This window comes from Salvelinus alpinus, chromosome 1 (assembly GCF_045679555.1).
Source record: "Salvelinus alpinus chromosome 1, SLU_Salpinus.1, whole genome shotgun sequence".
NCBI classification, from domain to species: Eukaryota; Metazoa; Chordata; class Actinopteri; order Salmoniformes; family Salmonidae; genus Salvelinus; species Salvelinus alpinus.
This window is the reverse complement of record NC_092086.1, coordinates 70,768,122-70,794,762: the sequence shown is the minus strand read 5'-3', so window position 1 is coordinate 70,794,762 and position 26,641 is coordinate 70,768,122. Positions and strand designations below refer to the sequence as shown.

Genomic DNA, 26,641 nt, shown 5'->3' with positions numbered 1-26,641 from the left:
AGCCCGTCTGGTGTTCAACTTTCCCAAGTTCTCTCACGTCACCCCGCTCCTCCGCTCTCTCCACTGGCTTCCAGTTGAAGCTCGCATCCGCTACAAGACCATGGTGCTTGCCTACGGAGCTGTGAGGGGAACGGCACCTCCGTACCTTCAGGCTCTGATCAGGCTCTACACCCAAACAAGGGCACTGCGTTCATCCACCTCTGGCCTGCTCGCCTCCCTACCTCTGAGGAAGTACAGTTCCCGCTCAGCCCAGTCAAAACTGTTCGCTGCTCTGGCACCCCAATGGTGGAACAAACTCCCTCACGACGCCAGGTCAGCGGAGTCAATCACCACCTTCCGGAGACACCTGAAACCCCACCTCTTTAAGGAATACCTAGGATAGGATAAAGTAATCCTTCTAACCCCCCCCCCCTTAAAAGAGTTAGATGCACTATTGTAAAGTGGTTGTTCCACTGGATATCATAAGGTGAATGCACCAATTTGTAAGTCGCTCTGGATAAGAGCGTCTGCTAAATGACTTAAATGTAAAAATGTAAATGTGTGTCTGCACCAGACATAACTGTTTCGGTTTTTTCACATTTGTTGTTTTTTGTATTTTGAGTGTTCACTTTTATTAAATCAAGATGAACAATTACCACGCTGCACATTGGTCCTCCGATCCTTCTAATTTCTCCTCCTCAGTCGAGGAGGAAGACGAAAGCCGTTACATTCTCTCTCTCTCTCCCCACTAAAAGGGTTTACAATGTTGCCTTGGTCTTGCACGCATTCCTCCCCACACAAGAAGGCTTGGGAGAAAAAAAAGAAAAATGAAGGGGCTGAAATACTTGCCTTAAAAAAGTATTAAACGGTGGTGGCTATTCTTAGACACACACTTAGACTATTTCAGACCACCAGTGTCTTAAAGGGGAAGTGGGTGCTTGTTACCGTCATAAGTGCATAAATTTTTCGGATGGTGGCCCCAGCAGGAATTAAACCCACAATTCTGGCATTACATGCTCCATGCACTACCAACTGAGTCACAGAAATACATGTGTTGGCTGTCTCTATGTTGTATTTCATGGGAGGCTGGTTGACCCATGACACTTAGGAGTGTTTGTATGAAAGGTAAAAGGAAACGGACGGTTCTTGCCAGCATGCCCAGATGCCTTCTTGTTAACAGTGTGTGTGTCATGCTTGCTTTTGAAGGACATGTGATGTATAAAACATTTTCTCCATACAAAACACCATCAATAAAAAATGCTGGCCCTGATTAGCATGCCATTCTTTTTCTCCAGCACCCTCTTTCCTTTCTTGTCCAATAACAACTCTCTATCCTCTAATCACAGTGGAGCCCCTGGTGAGGCAGGTGAAGAAGACGCGCATCAAGAGGGATGACTTCCACATCTTGAAGGTGATTGGTCGAGGGACCTTCAGTGAGGTGAGAGGACACCGCACAAGGTGCACATTGGACAATTGAATCTTGTCTCCGCGGTGACATGTTTGTGGTGCTGTGTTTGTAGGTGGCTGTAGCGAGGATGCGTAGCACACAACAAGTGTACGCCCTGAAGATTATGAATAAGTGGGACATGCTGAAGCGAGGAGAGGTAAATATAAACACACATACACACAGGAACGTTTGAGTATACTGTATTCTCACTACTCACACAACGGACACATTTTGTGTCAGCACCGACTTCCTTCCTTTGTTGCTTCTGGCTTCTACTGTAAAACAACACGTGACGCGTCATCCTTCTTTCATCCTTCTTTCTGTGTTGCGTTTGTGTGTGTCTGTCTGTACGTCCTGTAGACAGCGTGTTACCAAGAGGAGAGAGAGGTTCTGCTGAAGGGTGATCGACGCTGGATCACCGAGCTGCACTACGCCTTCCAGGATGACAATTACCTGGTGGGTATCAGTAACAAACTCTCAGTTATGAGGGTCACTTCGACCTTCTAGTCTGACACAGTCTACCTTGTGTGTTTCAGTGGCAGATTATTGTCTGTTCTGTTCATCAGTGTCATTTCAGGGAAACCCCCTGTGTACTTTGACTGAAGCTGTACTGTCTTTTCAGTGTAAATGTAGCTGCCCTCAGTTTCTTTCCCTCAAAATACACCAAGGAAAAATTCATTAACTTCTCGTTCACTCTCTTTATTGGCACTATCTCTCCCCTTTCACAACATCTCTCTCTCCCTCTCAGTACCTGGTGATGGACTACTACGTGGGTGGTGACCTGTTGACCCTGCTCAGTAAGTTTGGCGACCGTATCCCTGAGGACATGGCGCAGTTCTACCTGGCTGAGATGGTCTTGGCCATTGACTCCATCCACAGGATGGGCTATGTGCACAGGTTAGTTAGTCAGATACACCCGGAAAGACGACGTCCTTCCAGCAAAAAAAATTGGTGTTCCTAGAATGCCCCCCTAAAGTTCTGAAAACAGTCATGTTTCTGGAAGGAATGTTCGCAGAACACTCAGAAAACAGGGAACATACTCCGAGTTTGGTATTCATGTCATAACAAGGAATTCCTCTTGACCACGCCCACAAATTGGGGAAAACAATCATTATTTCGCAAAACTCCCACGTAGGGAAATAGAACCTTGTGGCTTCAGGGTATTCAGTGCGCAAGAGTGGGAAATTGTGGGGACCCGGTTTTCAAGTAGGCTAGACGTAGCTATATGTGTGGAAAACATTGTATCACAGGTAAGACATTTAACTTGTGTAATATAGTATGTTTGTAACTCCACTTACTACTCGAAGCATTATAGTCATTATTATTTTCTTGTGTACTTTTCTTAAATGTAGTTTTGTAATTGACTTCAAAAAAGCAGAGAACAAGAAAATGGTGTTTGAAAAAAGGTTACATTTTTTGTTGTGAGACAATGGGGTAAACAAGGCAACCACAGGTTGTTTTCCCCACAGGTGGGCGGGGCCGTACGTCCATTTAATACCGACTGGGACAATTGTTCCTTACTTCGGAACACCTACAAGGGAAGTTCAGAGAACATTGTTGACTCTAGAATGGATGAATATATCAGCATACAATAACTTGAAAACTCAATTTTTTGAGTGTGGACCGTGTACTGCATCTAATGGTTTATTTTTGGTCCATGCACCTCAAATGAGTGCAGGATTCCAAGAACCATGGCAACATTAGTTATGCAATCCCATATAGATGGCCTGGGAACGGGAAGACCTTTGAAAGCACATAGACAGATTGGCATCTTTTACTCTCCCTTCTGCAGGGACATCAAACCTGACAACATCCTGCTGACGGCAGAGGGCCACATCAGGCTGGGGGACTTTGGTTCCTGTCTGAGGGTCCAGGAGGACGGCATGGTGAGAGGCCCCAAAGGGCTGCAAAACACTCACAATTCACTCCACTGTTAACAATATTGCTGTGCAAAAGCAAAGGTATCGAACCTGGGTCTACTGTCACAACCCACTGGGCACACCACATCATTTCAATGTGGATAATTGGGCATTTCGTTGAGACGTTGATTAATGAGATTACAACCGATATTCACCCACTCAAAAAGACAACTAATAGTTTGTTGAATCTCAAATGCGTTATCACTATGCTTTCAACCATCTAAAAGCACAACCTAATTCCAATGGAAAAACAATGTCACATTTTTGGTGCATTTGTCACCCAAATGTTTATCACTGCGCTTTTACCTATTTGAAAGCACAGCAACGTTCAAATGGAAATACGATATCAAATTGTTTATTTATACAACAGATTGTGTTGTCACTGTGCTTCATTTAATAGCAGAACCAAAATGACCTGGATTGCAGTTGAGATTACATTAAAAGTACACGATCAATGCCAGCGATCAATGCCGTTTGAGATTCTGTGCAGATTATTACAGCAATTGTGAAGATCTCTACAGACCTGCAACGACCTATGCATGCTATCTAGAACATGCACGCTTTATATGATTACATAAGAAGACAATTATAGTTACAGGAACCTCAAAATGTGACCATGGACGTGTTAAATAACATGGTACTATGGTATAGATACAGATACTGTCCCTATCGGCATCTTGTCTGGTGGTAATGGGGTTACCTTGGCAAACATGTCAGAGCGGTCATACCTTCCTGTGTGGTGTCCCATATACAACAGGATTTTCCTGATCCTGGTGCAGAATACACAGGGTTTCTCCGTCTCCATATTGACTGATACCATTCAATTCAATAATAAAAAAAGAATTCAAGTAAAAGTTGTGTCTAGTAAGTGCCAGGTCTCTCTCCATTTTGAGACATCAGTATCAAGCCCGTCTGTCAGCCTGGACATCTTGCAAGTCTCCATTTGTTGGCTCCATAAATGTGTCTGTGAACACATACACATATAGTCACTTTTCTATTACCAATTACAGTTAGGATTGGTCATATCTGACACACAAACAGGTATTATGTTGAAGTTTGAACAGGTCAGATAAAACCTACCCAATTATGGTTTCCCCATCAAACGGCCAAAGCTGGCATCTGGCAAAAGCATCTACAGTCCTCTCCATCTGTAGAAATAGTCAGAGTAGAGGCAGAGTTCGTCAGTGACACATGGAATGAAAGTGTCACGTCTGCTCCCTCTCCCCCCCTGGCGCTTGAGGGCACCAGGCAGCCCTGCATCACACACTCCTATCATCCATTACGCACACCTGCCTTCCCTCGTCACGCGCATCAGCGATATTGGACTCACCTGGACTCACTCATCACCTGTTAATACCTCCTCTATATTTGTCAGTTCCCCAGCTCTGTTCCCTTCTTCTACATTGATTGTTCTTGTCTTTGTTTTCTTTTATGCTGACGCTGTTCCTGTCTCGTTCCATGTCCGTTATATATTAAATGTTTGACTCCCCGTACCTGCTTCGTCTCTCCGGCGTCAACTCATGTGACGGAAAGGATGTTGCAAATACTGGACATTTCTGCTGTGCTGTATTATTAGTAATCACCTTTAGTCCCACATTGTGAATGTGTTGAGTGCCAGGTCTCTCTCCATTCAGAGACGTCAGTATCAAGCCTGTCGGTTGGTCAGGACTCCATCACATCATCGTGCAAGTCTCCAAGTACTAGCTAATAGATGCATCTATGAACACATACACAGTCACTGTTCTATTACCAATGGCAGTCAGGATAGGTGAAATCTGAAAAACATATACTATGTTGAAGTTTGAACAGGTCAGTCTAAACAAACCTAATTCTGTTCTCACTATCGATCACCTTTAGTGAGCAGGCAGGAGGTGAGGCTGGAGGTAAGGTCTTTGCTAGTGCCCCATTAATGGGCATGGCAGCTCAGATCAGCTCCTGGCCCCTCATTATTTTAATTTAACAAAAATGTAACCTTCATTTAACTAGGCAAATTCTTATTTACAATGACGGCCTACACCTGCCAAACCCAAGCGACACTGGGCCAATTGTACGACGCCCTATGGGACTCCCAAATCACAGCCGGTTGTGATACAGCCTTGAATCGAACCAGGGTGTCTGTAGTGACACCTCAAGCACTGAGATGCAGTGCCTTAGACCGCTGCGCCACTCGGGAGCCCTGGATTAAAGATACTGCTCGGTCACACAAACACACGCACAAAACACTGATTACATTATCAATGGTGGTTATGATTAAAATGGTGGAACCAACCTGATTGCTGCGCTCACCTTTCTATTTCACCTCAGATATCATGTGAAATAGAATGGTAAACGCAGCAATCGGGCTGGTTCACCAGGCTGAGTCATGAAGGTGAATTGGGACAAATCTCAAAAATAGTTTGACCTTTGACCAAGTCAAATGTCACCAACCTGATTCAAGTGTCTGCCCTGCTCACAGCGAGGACATGTCTGCATGATGCTGAGGGTCCCTTGCTGGTCTTGTCTATGTTGTATGTTCGGCTGCAAAATTGACATCTCTCAAACAACTGCAGCAGGCAATCCTCATAAACAATTGACTTTCTCATCTTATGAGGTGGTGTTGACTGAGAGGTCCTGTGACAGGGGGATACAATAGACAGCCAAGTGGTAAATTGCATTTTACTATAAAGAAAGGACAACTCTTTCACAACCAAAATGATTCTACCCACTAAGCATTTCACATCAGGGGACGCAGACCGTCCTTGATTCAGCTCAAAAATAGATGTCTATAATTGGTTCAGATTTGGTCTGGTCTGGGACATCTATGTTCACAAGTTTGGACAGCACAGTACAGCTCAGTACAGGAGAGCACAGTAGAATACTCTGATTAGGTATAGAAGTAGGCCTAGTCTACCTGGCCTGCGCGTAGATGTAGGCCTATAAATGTGCCCATTTGGGGATCTGATACTATTTCTGATTGTCTTGACTCACCATCACTGTGTTTTTAATTTTTTATTTCACCTTTATTTAACCAGGTAGGCCAGTTGAGAACAAGTTCTCATTTACAACTGCAACCTGGCCAAGATAAAGCAAAGCAGTGCTACAAAAACAACAACACAGAGTTACACATAAACAAACGTACAGTCAATAACACAATCGAAAAAATCTTCTCAAAGTAATTTTTTCTTCGCCTCAAACAGCAAGTAAACAAAGTCTGTTTTTACATCCATTGAGAATGAAAATAGTCCCCCTACTTAGCTCTCTCCCTTTCGATAACCACTCAGCATGTAATGCTCTGATCCGGTGGAAACGCCATAAAATAGGCCTACCTGATTACTTCTTATCCCTTGCTCAAATATCCTACAGCTGTCTCTGTCTGTCTGGAGCTCACTGGTGCAGGACACTCTGAGGGCCCAGAATATTTTATACAATGTTGCAAGTTTGCTAGCACGATCAGGCTGGACCAAGTTCATAGTTGATATCATGTTTTAAGTTCCTTGCAGACTGGCCATGCATAGCCAATGTGATTCATAGGATATTTATTTTCATCAGGACATTTTCTACCTGCAGGCTGCAATGTTTTTATTTGTTGGTTTATGAAGGCTATTTTTAAATATTGGCAATTGCAATAGAAGTTACTTTTAGATGTGTCTCATTTTCATTTAGATAGCATTTTGTTAAACCACATTACATTGATTTTGAGATATGAAGACTTTATTATAAATGAAATGAAACTGTTCCACAAAAATGTGCATATGAAAATCATAACTGGCATGCAGATCAGTAGAAATGGTATGATAACTTGGCACTCCAAATGGAAAAGCTTACTTACAGCAGGTGTAGCCTATTACCGGCAACTTTTAGGAGCCTAATGTCGGAATCTGCGAAAGTGGGAGGAGGTGGGTTGGAACAGGTTTTATTCTTCTGGTTAGGATATATTAATATCTGTCTCCTTCTTTAGTCATTTTTAATATCAGTGCTTAAATCATCAGACAAGCTCAGTACCCTACATATAGTTGATTTTATTCAAACATAGGGTGTTTCTATTATAGAAAAACACACATTTAAACATTTCAACCAATCGATTTGTCGAAAGAACAGATGACTCTCGGTTGACCAAGATTTTTTGGGGTCATTCAGCAGAAGCTCTTATCCAGAGTGACTTACACTCAGTGCATTCAACTAAGGTAGATAAACAACAACATATCACAGTCATAGCAAGAAAAAAAAGCATCTGTAACCATCACTTAGAATGTTATTGTAGCTGAAGTGGTCTGTTGGTTTATTCTGTATGTTGGAGTACTTTGAACATCATCACTGCCAGTTAAGTGCATGTGATAGACGGGAGTAATAATACATATTTAGTTGCAATCTTCAGTTGTCTCCTCTTTCTTATTAAGAGGTGTGAAAAATGGTGATATAATACTTACGTAAATGAGAATGTAGCAGTTAAAATTTAGCCATAGAATCAATGACCCCCCAAAAATTCTCAATGTCAACAGTGAAGAGGCGCCTCCGGGATGCTGGCCTTCTAGGCAGAGTTGCAAAGAAAAAGCCATATCTCAGACTGGCCAATAAAAATAAAATATTAAGATGGGCAAAAGAACATAGACACTTGGAACTCTGCCTAGAAAGCCAGCATCCCGGAGTCGCCTCTTCACTGTTGACATTGAGACGTGTTTTGCGGGTACTATTTAATGAAGCTTCCAGTTGAGGACTGTTTCTCAAACTAGACACTCTAATGTACTTGTCCTCTTGCTCAGTTGTGCACCGGGCCCTCCCACTCCTCTTTCTATTCTGGTTAGGGCCAGTTTGCACTGTACTGTGAGGGGAGTAGTACATAGCGTTGTATGAGATATTCAGTTTCTTGGCAATTTCTTGCATGGAATAGCCTTCATTTCTCAGAACAAGAATAAAATGATGAGTTTCAGAAGAGAGTTCTTTGTTTCTGGCCATTTTGAGCCTGTAATCGAACCCACAAACGCAGATGCTCCAGATACTCAACTAGTCTAAAGAAGGCCCATTTTATTGCTTCTTTAATCAGGACAACAGTTTTCAGCTGTGCTAACATAATTGCAAAAGGATTTTTTAATAATCAATTAGCCTTTTAAAATGATCAACTTGGATTAGCTAACACAACGTGCCATTGGAACACAGGAGTGATGGTTGCTGATAATGGGCCTCTGTACGCCTATGTACGTAGATATTCCAGCTACAGTAGTCATTTACAACATTAACAATGTCTACACTGTATTTCTGATAAATTTTATGTTATTTTAATGGACAAAAAATGTGCTTTTCTTTCAAAACAAAGTAATTTCTAAGTGACCCCAAACTGTTTTTTATTTTTTTTGACACTCCGCTTGGCGGAATTAGAATTGATCTTGTACAGTCTCTCTAGTGTAAAGTATACCCTATGTAAAATATTGAATTGCATCAACTTGTGCCTTGTGTTAAATGAAAGACGCTGAGCATCTAAAAAGAGCGTTCCCCATTTCGCATCCTTAACAATGAGACCAAGGTCATCATGCCACTTCATGCATGATTTCAGAGGTTCATCATTCCCCAACAGAGTTTGAAGACCAGAGTACACCTAGGAAATGAAACCTTTTACCCATTTCCTTTCCAGCAAAAGTTTATCAGTTTTAGGTTTACTCATGGGCTGAATCTTACCTCCCTGCTGAGTGGTAATGTAATGCCTGTAGGTACTTGAAGAAATGTGTTTGAGGTAACTGAAAATGAGATGCCAGTTGTTGAAAGGATAGTAGTTCACCTTCTCTGTAGAGATTGACAAATGGTTTAATTCCTTTGTTGAACCAAGAGAATGTAATACCATCTCTCAGGGCTTTGGGTAAGATGGTGACCCCAAACTTGTTAATGGTAGTGTATTTTCAACGTCAGGAAAAGACGTCTTCTAAATGTTCATTCAGCACCTGAAGTGTACTTGATGTCGACGTCTGGAAAATAACTTCTAAAAGACATATTTCTAACGTCATTTTGGGTAGTACTTGTATCTGCTTGGCTGGTTAAGGAACCTACTAGTTAATTTTTTTGTAAAACTTTTCACATAACCGTTGTTGATGAAGCCGTCTGTGCCATCAATGCAGTAACTCTGGTCAAGCTAATTCTTTGCTTTACATTGTACACTGACTGTAGCTCCAGATTGGATTAGATTCAGGCCGGTGACACGGTTACGGTTCGTTTTGTTGCTCCTAGTTCACTGTATTAGTCAGACTTAGACATGAGTTAGCTACCACCATACAGTATCCGCATCCATTATTTAGGTTTGCCCTAGACAATACAGAATACTTTTATGAGCTACAAACTAACTTTCAAATCTGACTTGTAAGCTAACGTTAGCTAGCCTGTAGCTAGCTAGCCTGCCATGCTAGCATTATCCAGTATAGATACTTTTTAGCTTGTGTTGCCTACCACTTCACGGTTGAGCCGTTATTGCTTCTAGACGTTTCCACTTCACAATAACAGCACTTACAGTTGATCGGGGCAGCTCTAGCAGGGCAGAAATTTGACGAACTGACTTGTTGGAAATGTGGCATTCTATGATAGAACGGTGCATGTTGAAAGTCACTGAGCTCTACAGTAAGGCCATTCTACTGCCAATGTTTGTCTATGGAGATTGCATGGCTGTGTGCTAGATTTTATACACGTGAAATAGCCAAATCCATGAATTTGAAGGGGTGTCCACATACATTTGTATATATAGTGTAGATCAATTCTCCAGGAGGAGGTATTGCCCAGCCTATAGTTTTTTTTCTAACGGTGGCTAAAACGTTGAAGATCTGACAATGTTTTGAATGTAAAAATTCAACATTTTATACAAGGTTTGTCTATTTGGACATAATTCTGTGGTTGAAATTCCATTCTCAAATATATTTTTTCAAATCAAATATATTTTCCACGTAGAATCTACGTCACAATACGTTAACAAACCACATAGAAACAATGTTTATTCAACCAGTTTGTGTCCAATGGGAAGGCTGTGTTAGCCCTCTGAGCTAAAGCCAAGGCTCAGGGAGCTAACGCAAGTCTTTAGGGCTCAGGTAGAGTTACTTACTCACTAAACCACCTCGGTGACACAAAGGTGTACTCCTCTGTGTGTTATAGTGTGACAGTGTGTGACTTCTGTTGCTACTAATGAGTTAGAACTACTACTTTCTGTGAGGGAAGGTTTCTCTCTTCTATAATGTGAACGTATTGCATCCCAAGGATAGAATCCTACTTTTGTCAATGCATTTGTGTGTGTTGACATGTCACTGTGCATTTGCAGGTGCACTCGTCCTTGGCAGTAGGCACACCCGACTACCTGTCCCCAGAGATCCTGCGTGCGGTGGAAGGAGGGGGAGGCTATGGCCCTGAGTGTGACTGGTGGGCCCTGGGGGTCTGTGCCTACGAGATGCTGCAGGGGACCACACCCTTCTACGCAGAGTCTATCTCAGAGACCTATGCCAAGATCATGAACTTCCAGGTAAGATGGCGACTGAGAGCAAGTCACTTCACAAATTGAACAGGAGAACATGTTGAAGAGTCATCAGAAAATTTACATATGTATCTGTACATATCGGTGCCAAAAGTGGTGGGAAATCCGAGGAGGAAGGGATGTTTAAAAGTAGCTAATATTCAATAGGGCTCAATCCCAAATCTAGCCCTAAGCCCTACACTCTATGCACTTGTGGAGATCTTAGATAATTTGATTAGTATAAGCAATATTGTGAAACGTCCACCTAGCTTCCACTTATCAGAGGGCAAGGTTACGATATTACGATATTGCTTACACCTGTCAAATCCAATCAGGTCTACACAAGTGCATAGAGCGTAGAGGTCGATTTGGGATTTGGCCATAGTAATCTTTGTGACCATCTTCTTATACATCTGCAAAGACTGCAAAAAATGTATATATTGAGCTCAAACCTAAAGAATTGTGAAGAAGAGCTGCAAGCTTGAACTATAAGGAACTAACCATTATGTCCCTCCAGGAGCACTTTGACTTCCCCCCGTCTGGCCCCGAGGTTTCAAACATGGCCCGTTCCCTCATCATGGGGCTGATCTGTGAGAGGGAGGATCGTATGGGGGCTGGGGGCTCTGGGGACTTCAGGGGTCACCCTTTCTTCTGTGGACTAGATTGGGGCTCCCTGCATGAACTTCCAGCACCCTTCGAACCTGAAGTCTCCAACGCCACTGACACCTCGAACTTTGACGTGTTGGACGACTGCCTCAGTGAAATGGTATTAATCCGAAAAGCCCAGGATCGAATATGATCACACTATAATGTAATGACACCAAGATGTTGTCTGTATCATGTAGTTTACAGATCATAAAGTCTTACAGGAGGTGTATATACGCCTTAAAAGTGCCTTAAATGGTTTGTGATACAAATGTATAAAAGCATGTCAAACATCTTTCCTCACAATGAAGTTTCTATGTGAGAATTACCATAACAATCTGAGATACCAAGAATATTATCCGTCTGCGCTGGCATGGAATTGCCCATACCTGACATGCATATAAAGCACACTAGATGTAATGCTGTCTTTTGTCCTGCAGGAAACACTGAGTGACGTGATGGACAGGGCCCCTATCGGTGTTCACCTGGCTTTCGTTGGCTACTCCTACACAGCTACAAGGTCACATTCATATCATATACTGTCTCCGTATCAACGTCCCTCAAATTAATGGGGTATCATACAAAACTATGTCAAAACAGTTATGTTTGTTCCGCCAATTGCTCAATCTCTTACAGACAGACAGGTGCCTTGGACCGCAGTTGTGACATCATGATGGAGATTGACCACCAGCGCCATCAAGGGTTGCCAAGCCTCAATTTCCAGGACAAGCTGGTAGGTTGAATATCCACACTAGCGACTTGCTGAGATGAGTTGTAATAGTCAAAACTAAACTAAATACTAACCACTAGCTAGGCTAGTTAAGTCAATTTGAGTGTTCTCATGTAGCCGATATGGAATCGCTAGCTAGTTAGCTGTAGCTCTGTTACACATGTACATGTCAGTTTGTTTATTCAGGAATACTAACTGCTATAGTTAACCTCATCTCAAGTGTGCCAGTCAGCTGTGACACAAATGTTTCGTGCTTCTGAGCTAGCTGCATCTTGAATGTCTGATGTGTTCTGTGGCATGCGTCAGAGAGTTAGGCATGCAAGAGATATTAACGGCTGCTAGATTGTTATTTTCGGGGAACTGATATGTTTTACTTTACCATGCCGTGTATTTCTGACACTGAGTGGGGTGGTGTGGGCTTTCAGAGTCAGATGTGGCAGCTCAGAGACGCTCTGACATCAACTGACAGCCTGCCTGCCCTGCTTGAGCTCCCCCTAGCCTTGGAGCAGGGTATTGCAGAGTCCACTCACACCACGATAGAGGAGGACGAGGAGGAGACAGACCAGAATTCAGGACTTGATGAGGACCTGCACAGGTTAGATGAACCCTGAGTGTGCGGACGGACGGACGGACGGACGGACAGACAGACAGACAGACAGACAGACAGACGGACGGACAGACAGACAGACAGACAGACAGACAGACAGACAGACAGACAGACAGACAGACAGACAGACAGACAGACAGACAGACAGACAGACACACACACAGACACACAGACACACAGACACACAGACACACAGACACACAGACGTTGATATGGGGCATTTATTGCAGTATTGCTCTACTGCTAACAATGGGTCTCCCTCACCTTTCCCTTCAGACTTGACAGCTCTGACATCTAGGTAATGTACATGTATGTTATAGAGGTATCCATAATGTCATGATGTAATTTGATATTCAGCTACATATTCATAGCCAATACCAGAGCTGACCGTATCCACTTATCTCCATAGACGGCTACATGAGGCAGAGAAGAGGAATGGAGAGCTGGAGAAAGAGATGGAGAGTCTAAGGGTGGAGATCGGGGGCCTGAAGTCCTCCAAGGAGACAGGCAAGGGACACAGCACTCATCCCTCCTCATCTCTTCTTAAAAAAAACAAATACCTGAATCATTGCCTGTTCTATCATCCTCCCTTGGGTTTCTGTTCCATCCATTTGACAGATAATTTTGAACCTGTGGCCTCTCTCGTCAAGTTCAGTAAGATAAGGTCTGGGTTGTGTTTATTAAGGCACACAACGGGAAAAGAAAAGTTTTAAATCGCTTTGCAACGGAAAACTAAAATGAACATTTATTTTTGGACACATCCAACTAGCCCCTCCCTTTTTCAGTAAGTGTTCTTACATTTGATGCCTAATGAACACAACCCTTGTATTGTGTACAGCATTAACTCATCCTGTAGACATCTATTGGATATAGCATCTCTTCACAAGCAGCAGTGTCTAACATCAAGACAAATGTGAGATGGTAGGAATTCCAGACCATATGAGCCACATACTGTGAAAAAAGAGTGTTGCATAGCAGGAGCATAGCAGGAGCAGCATCTGCTTATGTTGGAACCTTTGGCCAGAACAAAACGATAAATATCCCTTCTAAAAATAGGTCTGGTATGCAGTCGTGGGCCCTCCCTGACAATAAATCAATACAGCATTATGAGCTTTATAAAGAAGCAGTATTAGGGGGTCTCCCTCCTCTCCGGGGAAGGTTTCTAATGGATGGATGGCTGGTGGGGCAGACCTTTGGTAGGGCAGGTGCTCAATGTGGAAAAAGCCCCCCCACACACACACTCACAAAAAGAGTTGACCTAATTCCATTCATTAAAAAATAGTTTTCTACTGCTCCTGTAGCCAAGATCTCCAATATTTTTAACCCATCACATATTGTATGCTAAGCAAGCTAGAACCCCCACAGTAGCTCTCGAAAACTCTAGGCGGCATTCTGCCTTCTCCCTACAGTTTTCAGCCATTAGCTTCGCCCAAGACTACCTCATGTGAACTACAATCCCAACGCTGTCTAGAAACGTCAAATAATCATCACTTGCGATATGGCTTTCGAAACACATGGCCCTTATCTTTCATCAGCATGACATAATCCTTCAAATAAATAAGAGGTGTTCAAAGCATGCTAGATAGCTAATTATCACGGGTGGTCGCCTCTTGTCTTCCGTAAAAAAAGCGTTGTAACATGGAGATATGGCCGTGTGGGAACACTAACCCTATAAAGGTGTGTATCAATTTAACCTTTAGTTTTTTTATTATTATTTTTTCTCGCTTATATGAAAGATAAGGTCCTTCTGCTTCCAAAACCGTACCGCAAGCGATTCGTGCTAATGTTCAGATTCAGCGATGTGGCTCTTAACATAACTCCCCCGTACAGAAGACGCCTTCGTCCAATGACTCTTATGTGTAATGTAATAGAACTGAGTGGCATGATCGGTGGGCTACAGCTGATGTAGCCCACCACAGTAGTGTTTCTAGCAAAGATCGTTTAGTTTAAACTAACTTGCTTTTACCTGTGGTTCTAGCCCTTGATCATGACTCTCAGTTCCACTACATTCCACATAAGAGTCATTGGTAGAGGTCTTCTGTAAGAGGGAGTTTTGTTAAGAGCCTCGACTGTCACGCCCTGACCTTAGAGAGCCTTTTTATTTCTCTATTTGGTTAGGTCAGGGTGTGATTTGGGGTGGGCATTCTAGTTTGTATATTTCTTTGTTGGCCGGGTATGGTTCCCAATCAGAGGCAACTGTCTATCGTTGTCTCTGATTGGGGATCATACTTAGGCAGCCCTTTTTCCCACCTTCAGTTGTGGGATCTTGTTTTCTGTTTAGTGTCTGTGCCTGACAGAACTGTTCGCGTTCGTTTTTTTTGTCTTTGTTATTTTGTTTTGGTGTCATCAATAAAAAGATGACACCATGTACGGACGATGTACGCCTACCGCGCTGCGCCTTGGTCCACTCTTCCTTGAGCCGTTACACCGACGCTCAATCTGAACATTAGCATACGTTGCTTGCAGTTCGGTTTTGGAAGCAGAAGGACCTTATCTTTCATCTTAGCAAGAATTATTTTCAAAACACAAAAGGTTGAATAGATACACACCTTGATAGGGTTATGGTTTCCACACGGCCATATTTCCATGTTAGAGCGCTTGTTTATGGAAAACAGACGGAAGGCAGAGTGGACTACCTGTGCTAATTGTAGCTCTGTGTCTCCGAACACCTGTGTGTAAATGGACGGACACCACAAACGTCTTGTCACTGAAAAATAATGTCGGTTGTAACTAGGTTAAAACTGTGCAGTAAGTGTGTGTTTTGCATTTGTGAAATAATTTTGATGTGATATGAAAGTAAAGGGGTTTATGTTTCTAGAATCGTACCGCAATTGAGAATCAATCCACGTTTAGATGGAGTATTTGGCTGTTTTGGTTTCCAGAGCCAAATCGCCTTTAAACAGAACATGTAAGGGACTATAAGGAGTAACGTTAGGCTCCTTCGTCCATTATTGGGCTACATCTGCTGATCATCGCGAATGTAGGCTAGATGAATCAGCTTCCCTGTCCCTTACCATGAGACAACATATACGTAGGTACTAGCAACTCCAAAGTAACCTACTACTGAGGATCACTGTGTGGGGATGAATGGAGAAAAGATGACAGAAGATGGTGGACAAGGAAAAACGGAAAAAAGTGGAACATATTATGAATAAATACGGAGTGGGGGATTACATAAGCCTTCTGAAAGATCTGGTGAAGGAGAAGATGGCAGATAAGGAGATATGTGGAATATGTTTTGAGGGAATGTGGAATGGAGGTTCGCAAAGAACTTTTGGAAGAGCTAGAGAAGGAAAGTGAACGTGAAGAGAGTGAGGGGGAATCCATTGTGGTGGCAGGTGCAGTGATGACCGCCGAGAAGGAGCTGAGTGTAGAGGGAAGCGGTGTGGTGTGGAAGGTTGGCACCAAGTGCAAAAAGAGGGATATGTGCTCCAGTAGCTCATAGATGGAACCTGCGGTGAGTAAGAAAAGTGCTAATATTATTTTGATGAGCTACTGACATTGACTTGGCTGTAGCAAGCAGCCTGGCAAGACACATGTTAGCCAAATGACTTATCAGGGGCTAGAGTGGCTAACGTCACTTAGCTAACATTAGCTGGATAGCTAGCTAGTGACATCAAAATGCAAATATAGATGTGGATACTGTAGTTGAAATGTCAAACACAGCTGGGAAACCATCATTTCTGGAGACATGTTGGAATGGCGTGTCGCGTTGAATGACAAAGGAGCTGATTAACTGACACTGCCATTCCAAAATGGCTGCTGTTGCTTCTGCATGAGGACAAAAAGGACAGTTTTCCAGTAAAAATAGCATTCCTTCAAGTCCTTCAATCATCTCAGTGTAACAGTTGGGATAATGGGACAATTCGGAGTACAACGCATTTCTCATCCCTGGATTGAGGCATGTTTTTCAAGCCATCCGTGGTGTCTTAATATACACAGGAATGCTGTCCGACCCTAGTACAGCTGTAAGCAAGTGGGTCAGATCTGCTGGCTAGCTATATTATAGGTTACTGTGCAGTGAAGTAAATCCATATGACGTAGAAAAGTTCATATATACCTCAGTGTGTACAGTAAATCTCTGCTTTACCAGTACTAGCTAATGCTACTGCACAGCCTTTGTTACCAAATGCGAAGCTGTCTCCAAAACTGTCTCTACAGTAATAATCCTAAGTGATCAAAGCGAGTGTGTGCTTGCTAGCCAATGTGATACAAAATCCTGCAAAGTAAAATCAAAACGTGCAAACTACTGTTCAAATAAAGTTGTAAGTATAAAACATAATTATGTTTTAATTAGCTAGCTAGCTTGCTTTCAAATATGATAAATTGGGTGTATATAGCTAGTGAAATTAGTTTATCCCTCAATTTTGCACTTCTGTGTCTAGCAGAGTAGCATTCTGTGCTATCTAACAGACACCAAATGTGAGAACTAATATTGTAGTTGCCTATATGGTATTTTGTCTTAGGCTACCCATCCAAGCCCCCCTCTGCTCTGCATGGCCATAGAAGTGAAACCATGGTCAAACAGACGCCATGCAAAATCTTTTCAGCCTCCTGAGGGGGAAGAGGCGCCGTCGTGTCCTCTTCACAACTCTATGGGTGTGTGTGGACCATGTTAATTCCTTAGTGATGTGTACACCATTGAACTTCAAGCTGCATACCACCAACTGCTGGCTTGCCTCTAAAGCTAAGCAGGGTTGGTCCTGGTCGGTTCCAGGATGGAAGACTAGATGCTGCTGGAAGTGGTGTTGGAGGGCCAGAATGAGGCACTCTTTCATCTGGTAAAAAAATATATAGATATCCCAATGACCCAGGGCAGTGATTGGAGATGTTGCCCTGTGTAGGGTGCTGTTTTTCAGATGGGATGTTAAACGGGTGTCCTGACTCTCTGTGGTCACTGAAGATTCCATGCCACTTATCGTAAGAGTAAGTCCGTTAACCCCAGTGTCCTGGCTAAATTCCCAATCTGACCCTCATACCATCATAGCCACCTTATTATCCCCAGCTTCCAATTTGCTCATTCATCCCCCCTCCTCTCCCCTGTAACTATTCCCCAGGTTGTTGCTGTAAATAACAATGTATTCTCAGTCAATTTACTTGGTAAAATAAGAGCTAAATAAAATGAAGCTCTCGACCCGCTCCACTACAGCCCTGTGAATGGGGGAGTGCTCGCCCCTCTGTTTCCTGAAGTCCATGATCGGCGTCTTTGTCTTGCTGACGTTGAGGGAGAGGTTGTTGTCCTGGCACCACATTGCCAGGTCTCTAACCTCCTCCATATAGGCTGCCTCATCGTCATCGGTGATTTGTTCTACCACCTTCGTGTCGTCAGCCATCTTGATGATGGTGTTGGAGTCATGCGCGGCCACTCAATCGTGGTTAAACAGGGAGTACAAGAGAGTTCTAAGCACACAACCCTGAGGGGACCCGTGTTGATGGTCAGCATGGCGGATGTGTTGTTGCCTACTCTCACCGCCTGGGGGCAGACGGCCCGCAAGGAAGTCCAGGATCCAATTGCAGAGGGAGGTGTTCAGGCACATGGTCCTGGTCCTGAGCTTGGTGATGAGCTTAGAGGGGACTATGGTGTTTAATGCTGAGCTGTAGTCAATGAACAGCATTCTTACATAGATATTCCTTTAGTCCAGGTGGTTGAGGGCAGTGTGGAGTGCAATAGAGATTCAGACATGCAAACTAGTCACCTTTCGGCGAAATTCTCCGTTTTGAATCCAAAATAGATGACCTAAGTGATTCGTGTAGATCTGATCACTTCTGGCTGTAAGCAAACGAGTGATACGCAATTGGAGCAATACTGGCTGTATCCAAGGCTCAGCCAATCAATCACATAACAACAGAATGCAGCATGCGACTGAAGAGAGAAGAGACAACCAATTTGCTAGTTACAGCATCAGAGCGCACTCTGGAAAGACCGCAGAGAGTGGAAAGGCAGTTTGCCAGTTACAGTAACGTGTCCCCTGAACAATAACGAAGAGGTAGGTGAGAAGCCTGACCACGGAGACAGGGGTGAGGTGATGAAGCATACTTCATGAGCTGTAACCGAAAAACAACTGGCATTTGGAAAGTTTGAGGTGAGGGAGAAAGTGTGATGGAACATGTATTGTTAGCATTGTTAAGTATCTTGCTAGCTGGATCTAATTTTCCGTTAGCGAGCCAGAGAAATGTTGAGCAACATTAGCCAACATAACTGATCAAATAATTGAGTTTATTGTGTGAAAATTAGCTGGCTAATAAAGTCAGACAGCTAACATTAGCTAGCTAACGTTACAACATCAGATGAGCTAACGTTAACATTAGTAACTTACAGTGCCTTGCAAAAGTATTCATCCCCCTTGGCGTTTTTCCTATTTTGTTGCATTACAACCTGTAATTTCAATGGATTCTTTTTTTGAATTTCATACAAAATAGTCCAAATTGGTGGAGTGAAAGGAAAAAAATTACTTGTTTCAATAAATAAAAATAATATAAAAAATGGAAAAGTGGTGCGTGCATATGTATTCACCCCCTTTGCTATGAAGCCCCTAAATAAGATCTGATACAACCAATTATCTTCAGAAGTCACATAATTAGTTAAATAAAGTCCACCTGTGTGCAATCTCAGTGTCACGTGATCTGTCACATGATCTCAGTATATATACAAGTGTTCTGAAAGGCCCCAGAGTCTGCAACACCACTAAGCAAGGGGCACCACCAAGCAAGCGGCAGCATGAAGACCAAGGAGCTCTCCAAACAGGTCAGGGACAAAGTTGTGGAGAAGCAAACTTTGAACATCCCACAGAGCACCATTAAATCCATTATTAAAAAATGGAAAGAATATGGCCCCACAACAAACGTGCCAAGTGAGGGCCGCCCACCGAAACTCACGGACCAGGCAAGGAGGGCAATAATCAGAGAGGCAACAAAGAGACCAAAGATAACCCTGAAGGAGCTGCAAAGCTCCACAGCGGAGATTGGAGTATCTGTCCATAGGTCCACTTTAAGCCGTACACTCCACATAGCTGGGCTTTACGGAAGAGTGGCCAGAAAAAATCCATTGCTTAAAGAAAAAAATAAGCATATGGGGGAGACTCCCCAAACATATGGAAGAAGGTACTCTGGTCAGATGAGGCTAAAATTTAGCTTTTTGGCCAATAAGGAAAATGTGATGTCTGGCGCAAACCCAACACCTCTCATCACCCCGAGAATATCATCCCCACAGTGAAGCATGGTGGTGGCAGCATCATGCTGTGGGGATGTTTTTCATTGGCAGGGACTGTGAAGCTGGTCAGAATTGAAGGAATGTTGGATGGTGCTAAATACAGGGCAATTCTTGAGGGAAACCTGTTTTAGTTTCCAGAGATTTGAGACTGGGACAGAGGTTCACCTTCCAGCAGTACAATGACCCTAAGCATACTGCTAAAGCAACACTTGAGTGGTTTAAGGGGAAACATTCAAATGTCTTGGAATGGCCTAGTCAAAGCCCAGACCTCAATCCAATTGAGAACCTGTGGTATGACTTAAAGATTGCTGTACACCAGCTGAACCCATCCAACTTGAAGGAGCTGGAGCAGTTTTGCCTTGAAGAATGGGCAAAAATCCCAGTGGCTAGATGTGCCAAGCTTATAGAGACATACCCCAAGAGACTTGCAGCTGTAAATGCTGCAAAAGTTGGCTCTACAAAGTATTGACTTTGGGGGGGTGAATAGTTATGCATGCTCGTTTTCAGTTTTTATTTCTTATTTCTTGCTTGTTTCACAATAAAACATATTTTTAATTGTCAAAGTGGTAAGCATGCTGTGTAAATCAAATTTAAAAAATCAAATTTAATTCCAGGTTGTAAGGCAACAAAATAGGAAAAATGCCAAGGGGGTTGAATACTTTTCGCAAGCTCTCTCTCTCTCTCTCTCCCTCTCTCACTTTCACACACCGATTCACTCACGCAATCACTCACTCCTGCTGAAATTGTTGTTGCTATGTCTTTTTCACATGGATGGCAAAGTCAGCTGGCTCACCAGCCGTGCTCCCACCCAAAACAGTCGCCTGCAACAGTGACGCTACATAGTCCTTTGCCACGTCCAGTAGGCAAACGTTGTGGAACGTTGCAGATAGAAATGTCATGAATAGAGCTGACACGATAGAGCTAATCCCCAATTCTGGGTGACAGACAACCATATCTGTTCTATAACGTTCCTGTAACGTTTCACCATCCTGAACAGGCCCCTGCTGTCTTGGGCTGTTCTAATACACCTCTCTCTTCTCCAATCACAGAACTGCGTGTCTGCCCGTCGTCTCTTTCTCTGCCTGCCCACTGTCTGGACAATGTAAGCCTTACTCACGCTCTCTCTCTCACTCTTTCTCTCTCTCCCTCTGAGATTATCAAAGGCTTTCTGAGGGCATACAAAACACATGTTTGGCTGTCTGCTCTGTCAGTTTGGAAACGTCTTGTTTTATCAAGTAATATTAGCCCTGTTTGGGGTATATACAGAGAATGTGTGTACATTTTCATGAGGATAGAGGTAATGTAAAGAGAAGAAAACAAGCTCTTTCCTCCCTCACAATCGACACCAACCCCTATTTAAGCTCCTGCAATGTATCCCACTTTATTTGGATAGTCCTCTATAGATGGTTCATACAATTTGCTGGTCTGTACCACTTGATGGTGTTAGGGGTAGGGTGAGATTGGATAAATGTGGCCTGTAAACCATCTGTAGGGTACTATCGAAATAAAATGTTACAAATGCAGTCTTTTGCACGCGTCACAGCACAGCATGCCACACTCGCCTGGGTCAAAATTGCCTGGGGAAAAATATTTTGCAGCATTCAATTGAATTCACCAATGCCACGTGTCTTCATCATCCCCAGGGAAATAAAAATATATTTTGTGTCTGCCTTTCTTTCACGGATTTTGTCCCAGGCGAGTGCGGCATGCTGTGCTGTGCTGTGCTGTGACTCGCACACAAAAAAAGACTGCATCTGTACCCTGGCCTGCAATCCTGTTCAGTGGCTGACTGTGAGTGTGTTTCAGGGGAAAAGATCACCCCCTGCCTGTCACTACCCGCTGGTGATCCCTCTCCACCGCCACCTGCTGCTGTTCCACAGGGTAGGAAATTCTAGTCTACATGGGGACTAGAAACAATGCTTTCATCCTAAATGATACCCTATTCCCTATTTAGTGTGCTACTTTTGACCAGGGCCCATAGGGGTCTGGTCAAATGTAGTGCACTATATAGGAAATAGGTTAGCCATTTGGGACACACAGTGGTTCAAATCTTTAGAGTGATATATGCTTGATGAAAAAATTACTTATTTTCTCTTGTTTCCTCTCCATGTTCTCTATCCCTCCCTTACTGACTGCATCTTTCCTTCTCTGCGCTCACTTGCACTCTCTCCCCATCCTTACCACAATGTCTCCACCTTTCTCTCTCCCTCTCTTCTGCCTTTCCCTCATGTTTTTCCCCTTGTATGCCCCCCTCTCCCTCCCCCCCTCTCCTTTCCCTCTCTCGCCTCCTCTCTCTTCATCTCATTCTCTCCCTCAGGTGCGCTGGCCACAGGAGAGGACTGAGTCCTACCTGTTGGTGTGTGCGGAGGGGGGAGAGCCCCAAGCCTGGGACAGACACTGCTGTGCTGAAATCTCCTGAACCCCCACCCCACCACCCCCACCCTCACTATAGTGGGGAATGACAGACTTCTCTATTCCAACGAGGGGTCCTATTACAGTATCTTGGAATGAGAGAGTTTTGAGTATGGTGGGTGGGTGCTAAAGACAATGCTACTCATGGCACTGAGCAGAGTACTGGGCCATAAATAAACTGAGAGCAATGGGGACAGCAGAACTGGAAACTTGCAGGCAGTTGGACAGACATGGGAAAGCTAATGACTGTCACTAGAAGGAATGAGGAGATGTAAATAATCAAATGAAGGACATCTCCTGACCTACCAATCGGACAGAGGTAAAAGCGAACACTGCAAACAAAGAAAACACCATAGGAAAAAGACATTGCTGGTTTGAGTGACAGCCAGAGGGGCCAATCAGCCTCCTCCATAAGCCAACACTCTCCAGCCCACCTGGACATTGATGCATTTTGCCCAATATTAGTGGCATGACTTATTAACAGCACCATCTAATGGTTATTCACTGTTTGAGTTCTCCTTTGTACTTTGTATCTATGCATCTAAGAGTGGATTGTGTTGAGTCTGAGAGATATTTGTTGCACTAATCTAGAGGCTCTGATTTAAAGGCATTTTAGATAAGCCTGTTTGGAGTACATAAATCACAGCTACAGTACAATATTGAGCGAGCGCTGACTGAAGTTTAAGGATAGAGTAACCTTGTCCCCAGGCTATTGGGAACAGCGCATGTAAGCCTGGGATATCAATGAGACTTAAACACTGCGAGACTTCCGGGAATGCTTGCCAAACAGACCAAACAAACCAGGCCGGGGGTTGGGGTTTGAGAAGAAAATGATTTCTTAGTTGTTCATTTTCTCGAAATCTAAAGGCACAACCTAGATTCGAGCCAATGTCTTAAGTAGTTGAACATGTTACTAATCCAACCTTATGAAAATGACAACTTATATTGAAGGAGTGGCTTTGATTTGACAGCCTGCACATGCAGTTCAGCCCGAGACGACCTTTAGACCTGGGCTGCGGTCCAAACACTTATAAGATACATCCTCGTCCACTTACCCTCGCCTTAAGCCCTTGGGGGAATCCCTGTCGCCATCTTGGAGGGTGGTCCAAATGATTAGCCAAGCAAGGGAAGTTTGCATCGTAAGCCCCTCAGCCCTCGTTTTTAGTCGGCTTTGCGAGTGTACAATTATGTTCTGAAACTCCCCATAATTCAATTTGCGACGTTTACACATCCGCTAAGAAAAGTCTGCGAAAACTTAAAAAGAAACATCAATGGAGAAGTCAACATAAAAGTGTAAGTAAAAACGAATGCAAATAAGTTAGAAATTCTGCTACTAATGCATATGACGGCACAAACACGTCTCGTAAAAAGTAAATATGTTTTTGTTTGGTTATCTTTTGGAAATTGTCGAAATAAAAAAAATTCCTTCAGAAGTTCCAGCCAGGTTAACGTTAGTTAGGTATTCATTTGCTAGCTATTATACAGTAGGTGTATATTAATAATTATATATTTAATATACACTACTGTTTAAAAGTTTGGCGTCACTTAGAAGTGTCCTTGTTTTTGAAAGAAAAGCACATTTTTTGTCCATTAAAATAACAGCAAATTGATCAAAAATACAATGTAGACATTGTTAATGTTGTAAAGGACTATTGTTGCTTGAAACGACTGATTTCTTATGGAATAACTACAGAGGCGTACAGAGGCCCATTATCAGCAACCATCACTCCTGTGTTCCAATGGCACGTTGTGTTAGCTAATCCCAGTTTATCATTTTAAAAGTCTAATTGATTATTAGAAAACACTTTTGCAATTATGTTAGTACAGCTGAAAACTGTTCTGATTAAAGAAGCAATACAACGGGCCTTCTTTTGAATAGTTGAGTATCTGGAGCATCAGCATTTGTGGGTTCGAGTACAGGCTCTAAATGGCCAGAAACAAAGAACTCTCTTCTGAAACTCATCAGTCTATTCTTGTTCTGAGAAATGAAGGCTATTCCATGAGAGAAATTGCCAAGAAACTGAAGATCTCGTACAACGCTGTGTACTACTCCCTTCACAGAACGGCGCAAACTGTCTCTAACCAGAATAGGAAGAGGAGTGGGAGGCCCCGGTGCACAACTGAGCAAGAGGACAAGTACATTAGAGTGTCTAGTTTGAGAAACAGAAGCCTCACAAGTCCTCAACTGGCAGCTTCATTAAATAGTACCCGCAAAACACCAGTCTCAACGTCAACAGTGAAGAGGCGACACCGGGATGCTGGCCTTCTAGGCACAGTTCCTCTGTCCAGTGTCTGTGTTCTTTTGCCCATCTTAATCTTTTATTTTTATTGGCCAGTCTGAGATATGGCTTTTTCTTTGCAACTCTGCCTTTTGGGTGGAAGTGTCTGGGAACGAGGTTAAGGATAAAGAGATCTGAGGCAAGTGTGTCTGTTAACATTTTCTGGCGTTGTCAAGTTAGAATTAGGTCTGGTCCAGGGTGTTACATGCAGCTTGCTGACACTGAGCCTTCCTACAAAACAGGAAGCACCATAATGACCTGGACCAGAGATAGGTTACACTATAGATGATGTGTACTAAAAATACATGTTGGAGAGCTATGGGACATAAGTCCAGTATAGCCAAGTAACCAACACAAGGCTATTGGTTTGAATCTCAAACTATGTGTCCTGTGCTAGCTATTATGCTGTCAAAATGCTTTTGTATATACTCCTTGCTGTTTGGTAAGCCATTTTAAATCATATAGGCCTAAAATGTTCCTTTGGACATTGAGGCATGTAAGAGAATTATACTGGATTTTGAGAGAAACCGTATAGAGTACCACAGTATGAGTCATAATACCCACAAAACCTAGTGGTCAAATAGGGAAATGGTTCCAATCGTTTTTTCCACCATTCGATTTTAGAAACACTTATAATAAGGGCTGTGTTTTGTGTAGGCTTACCCTAGCGAGACTTTTTGATAGATGTGTAAATCTCTCTAGGACAAGGTGACTTTTATCTATATATTTGCCTGTTTGACATCTAGGTTTATGGGTATTATGACACCTTCATCGTGGGGCTGTATACTACAAAATATGCACTGTATACTGTAGGTTGCAAGGCCTTTTGTATTTGAGCAATACTTGAGATGTACATGAGGAAGAGCACGATTGTCACTCACTGGGTACTATAAAAGGTCATACATTTGTGACTACATTTTGTTTTAAATAGGTGTCATTATACACGGAGTATACAAAAGATTAAGAACACCTGCACTTTCCATGACATAGACTGACCAGGTGAATCCAGGTGAAGGCTATGATCCCTTATTGATGTAACTTGTTAAATCCACTTCAATCTGTGTAGGTGAAGGGGAGGAGACAGGTTAAAGAAGGATTGTTAAACCTTGAGACAATTGACACAGATTGTGTATGTGTGCCACTCAGAGGGTGAATGGGCAAGACAACATATTTAAGAGCTTTTGAACGGGGTATGGTAGTAGGTGCCAAGCACACCGATTTATGTCAAGAACTGAAACGCTGCTGGGTTTTTCACGCTCAACAGTTTGCTGTGTGTTTCAAGAATGGTCCACCACCCAAAGGACATCCAGCCAACTTGACACAACTGTGGGAAGCATTGGAGTCAACATGGGCCAGCATCCCTGTGGAACGCTTTCGACACTTTGAGTCCATGCCGCAACGGATTGCGACTCTTCTGAGGGCAAAAGGGAGGGGGCGGGTTGCAACTCAGCATTAGGAAGGTGTTCCTAATGTTTGGTATGCTCAGTTCATATATATGTTGTATTACTGAGATGCCTTAACGTTCAATTGCACATATTTAATCATCTTTTGGAAACAATATGAATTATACTAATAAAATCTTTATTATGGATCTATCTCGCTTGGCTCATGAATGAAGTACGACATAGCCTATAGTGCCCCTATGTGGTCGAACAATTATGAAACGCTTTGTCAAACATGCATATTTTTAAGGGAATTATTACTTTTTGCTGTGATAACTACAATACATGGCCAAAAGTATGTGCAAAAGCACCCCTTCAAACTAGTGGATTCGGCTATTTCAGCCACACCCGTTGCTGACAGATGTATAAAATCAAGCACACAGGCATGCAATCTCCATAGACAAACATTGGCAGTAGAATGGCCTTACTGAAGAGCTCAATGACTTTCAACGTGGTGCCGTCATATGATGCCACCTTTCCAACAAGTCAGTTCGTAAAAATGTATGCCCTGCTGTAGC

At 43.0% G+C, this 26,641-nt stretch overlaps 1 protein-coding gene across 2 annotated transcripts in view; it reads left to right on the top strand.

Annotated features, from left to right (window-relative positions):
- The window catches only part of LOC139584601 (myotonin-protein kinase-like), a 37,873-nt gene extending 11,596 nt beyond the window's left edge, over positions 1-26,277 (top strand). The window contains exons 2-15 of one of the 2 annotated variants that reach the window (XM_071416650.1): positions 1,326-1,417; positions 1,500-1,583; positions 1,787-1,882; positions 2,175-2,323; positions 3,219-3,312; positions 10,610-10,807; positions 11,316-11,564; positions 11,884-11,963; positions 12,080-12,176; positions 12,599-12,768; positions 13,190-13,287; positions 21,040-21,092; positions 21,797-21,871; positions 22,308-26,277. In XM_071416650.1, coding sequence (XP_071272751.1) covers positions 1,326-1,417; positions 1,500-1,583; positions 1,787-1,882; positions 2,175-2,323; positions 3,219-3,312; positions 10,610-10,807; positions 11,316-11,564; positions 11,884-11,963; positions 12,080-12,176; positions 12,599-12,768; positions 13,190-13,287; positions 21,040-21,092; positions 21,797-21,871; positions 22,308-22,409 — 1,637 coding nt within the window. In that variant the 3' untranslated portion in view covers positions 22,410-26,277. Of the gene's footprint in view, positions 1-1,325; positions 1,418-1,499; positions 1,584-1,786; positions 1,883-2,174; positions 2,324-3,218; positions 3,313-10,609; positions 10,808-11,315; positions 11,565-11,883; positions 11,964-12,079; positions 12,177-12,598; positions 12,769-13,189; positions 13,288-21,039; positions 21,093-21,685; positions 21,872-22,307 lie in introns of both variants that reach the window. The other variant, XM_071416639.1, reaches the window with a different exon arrangement.
- Positions 26,278-26,641: the final 364 nt, after the last annotated feature.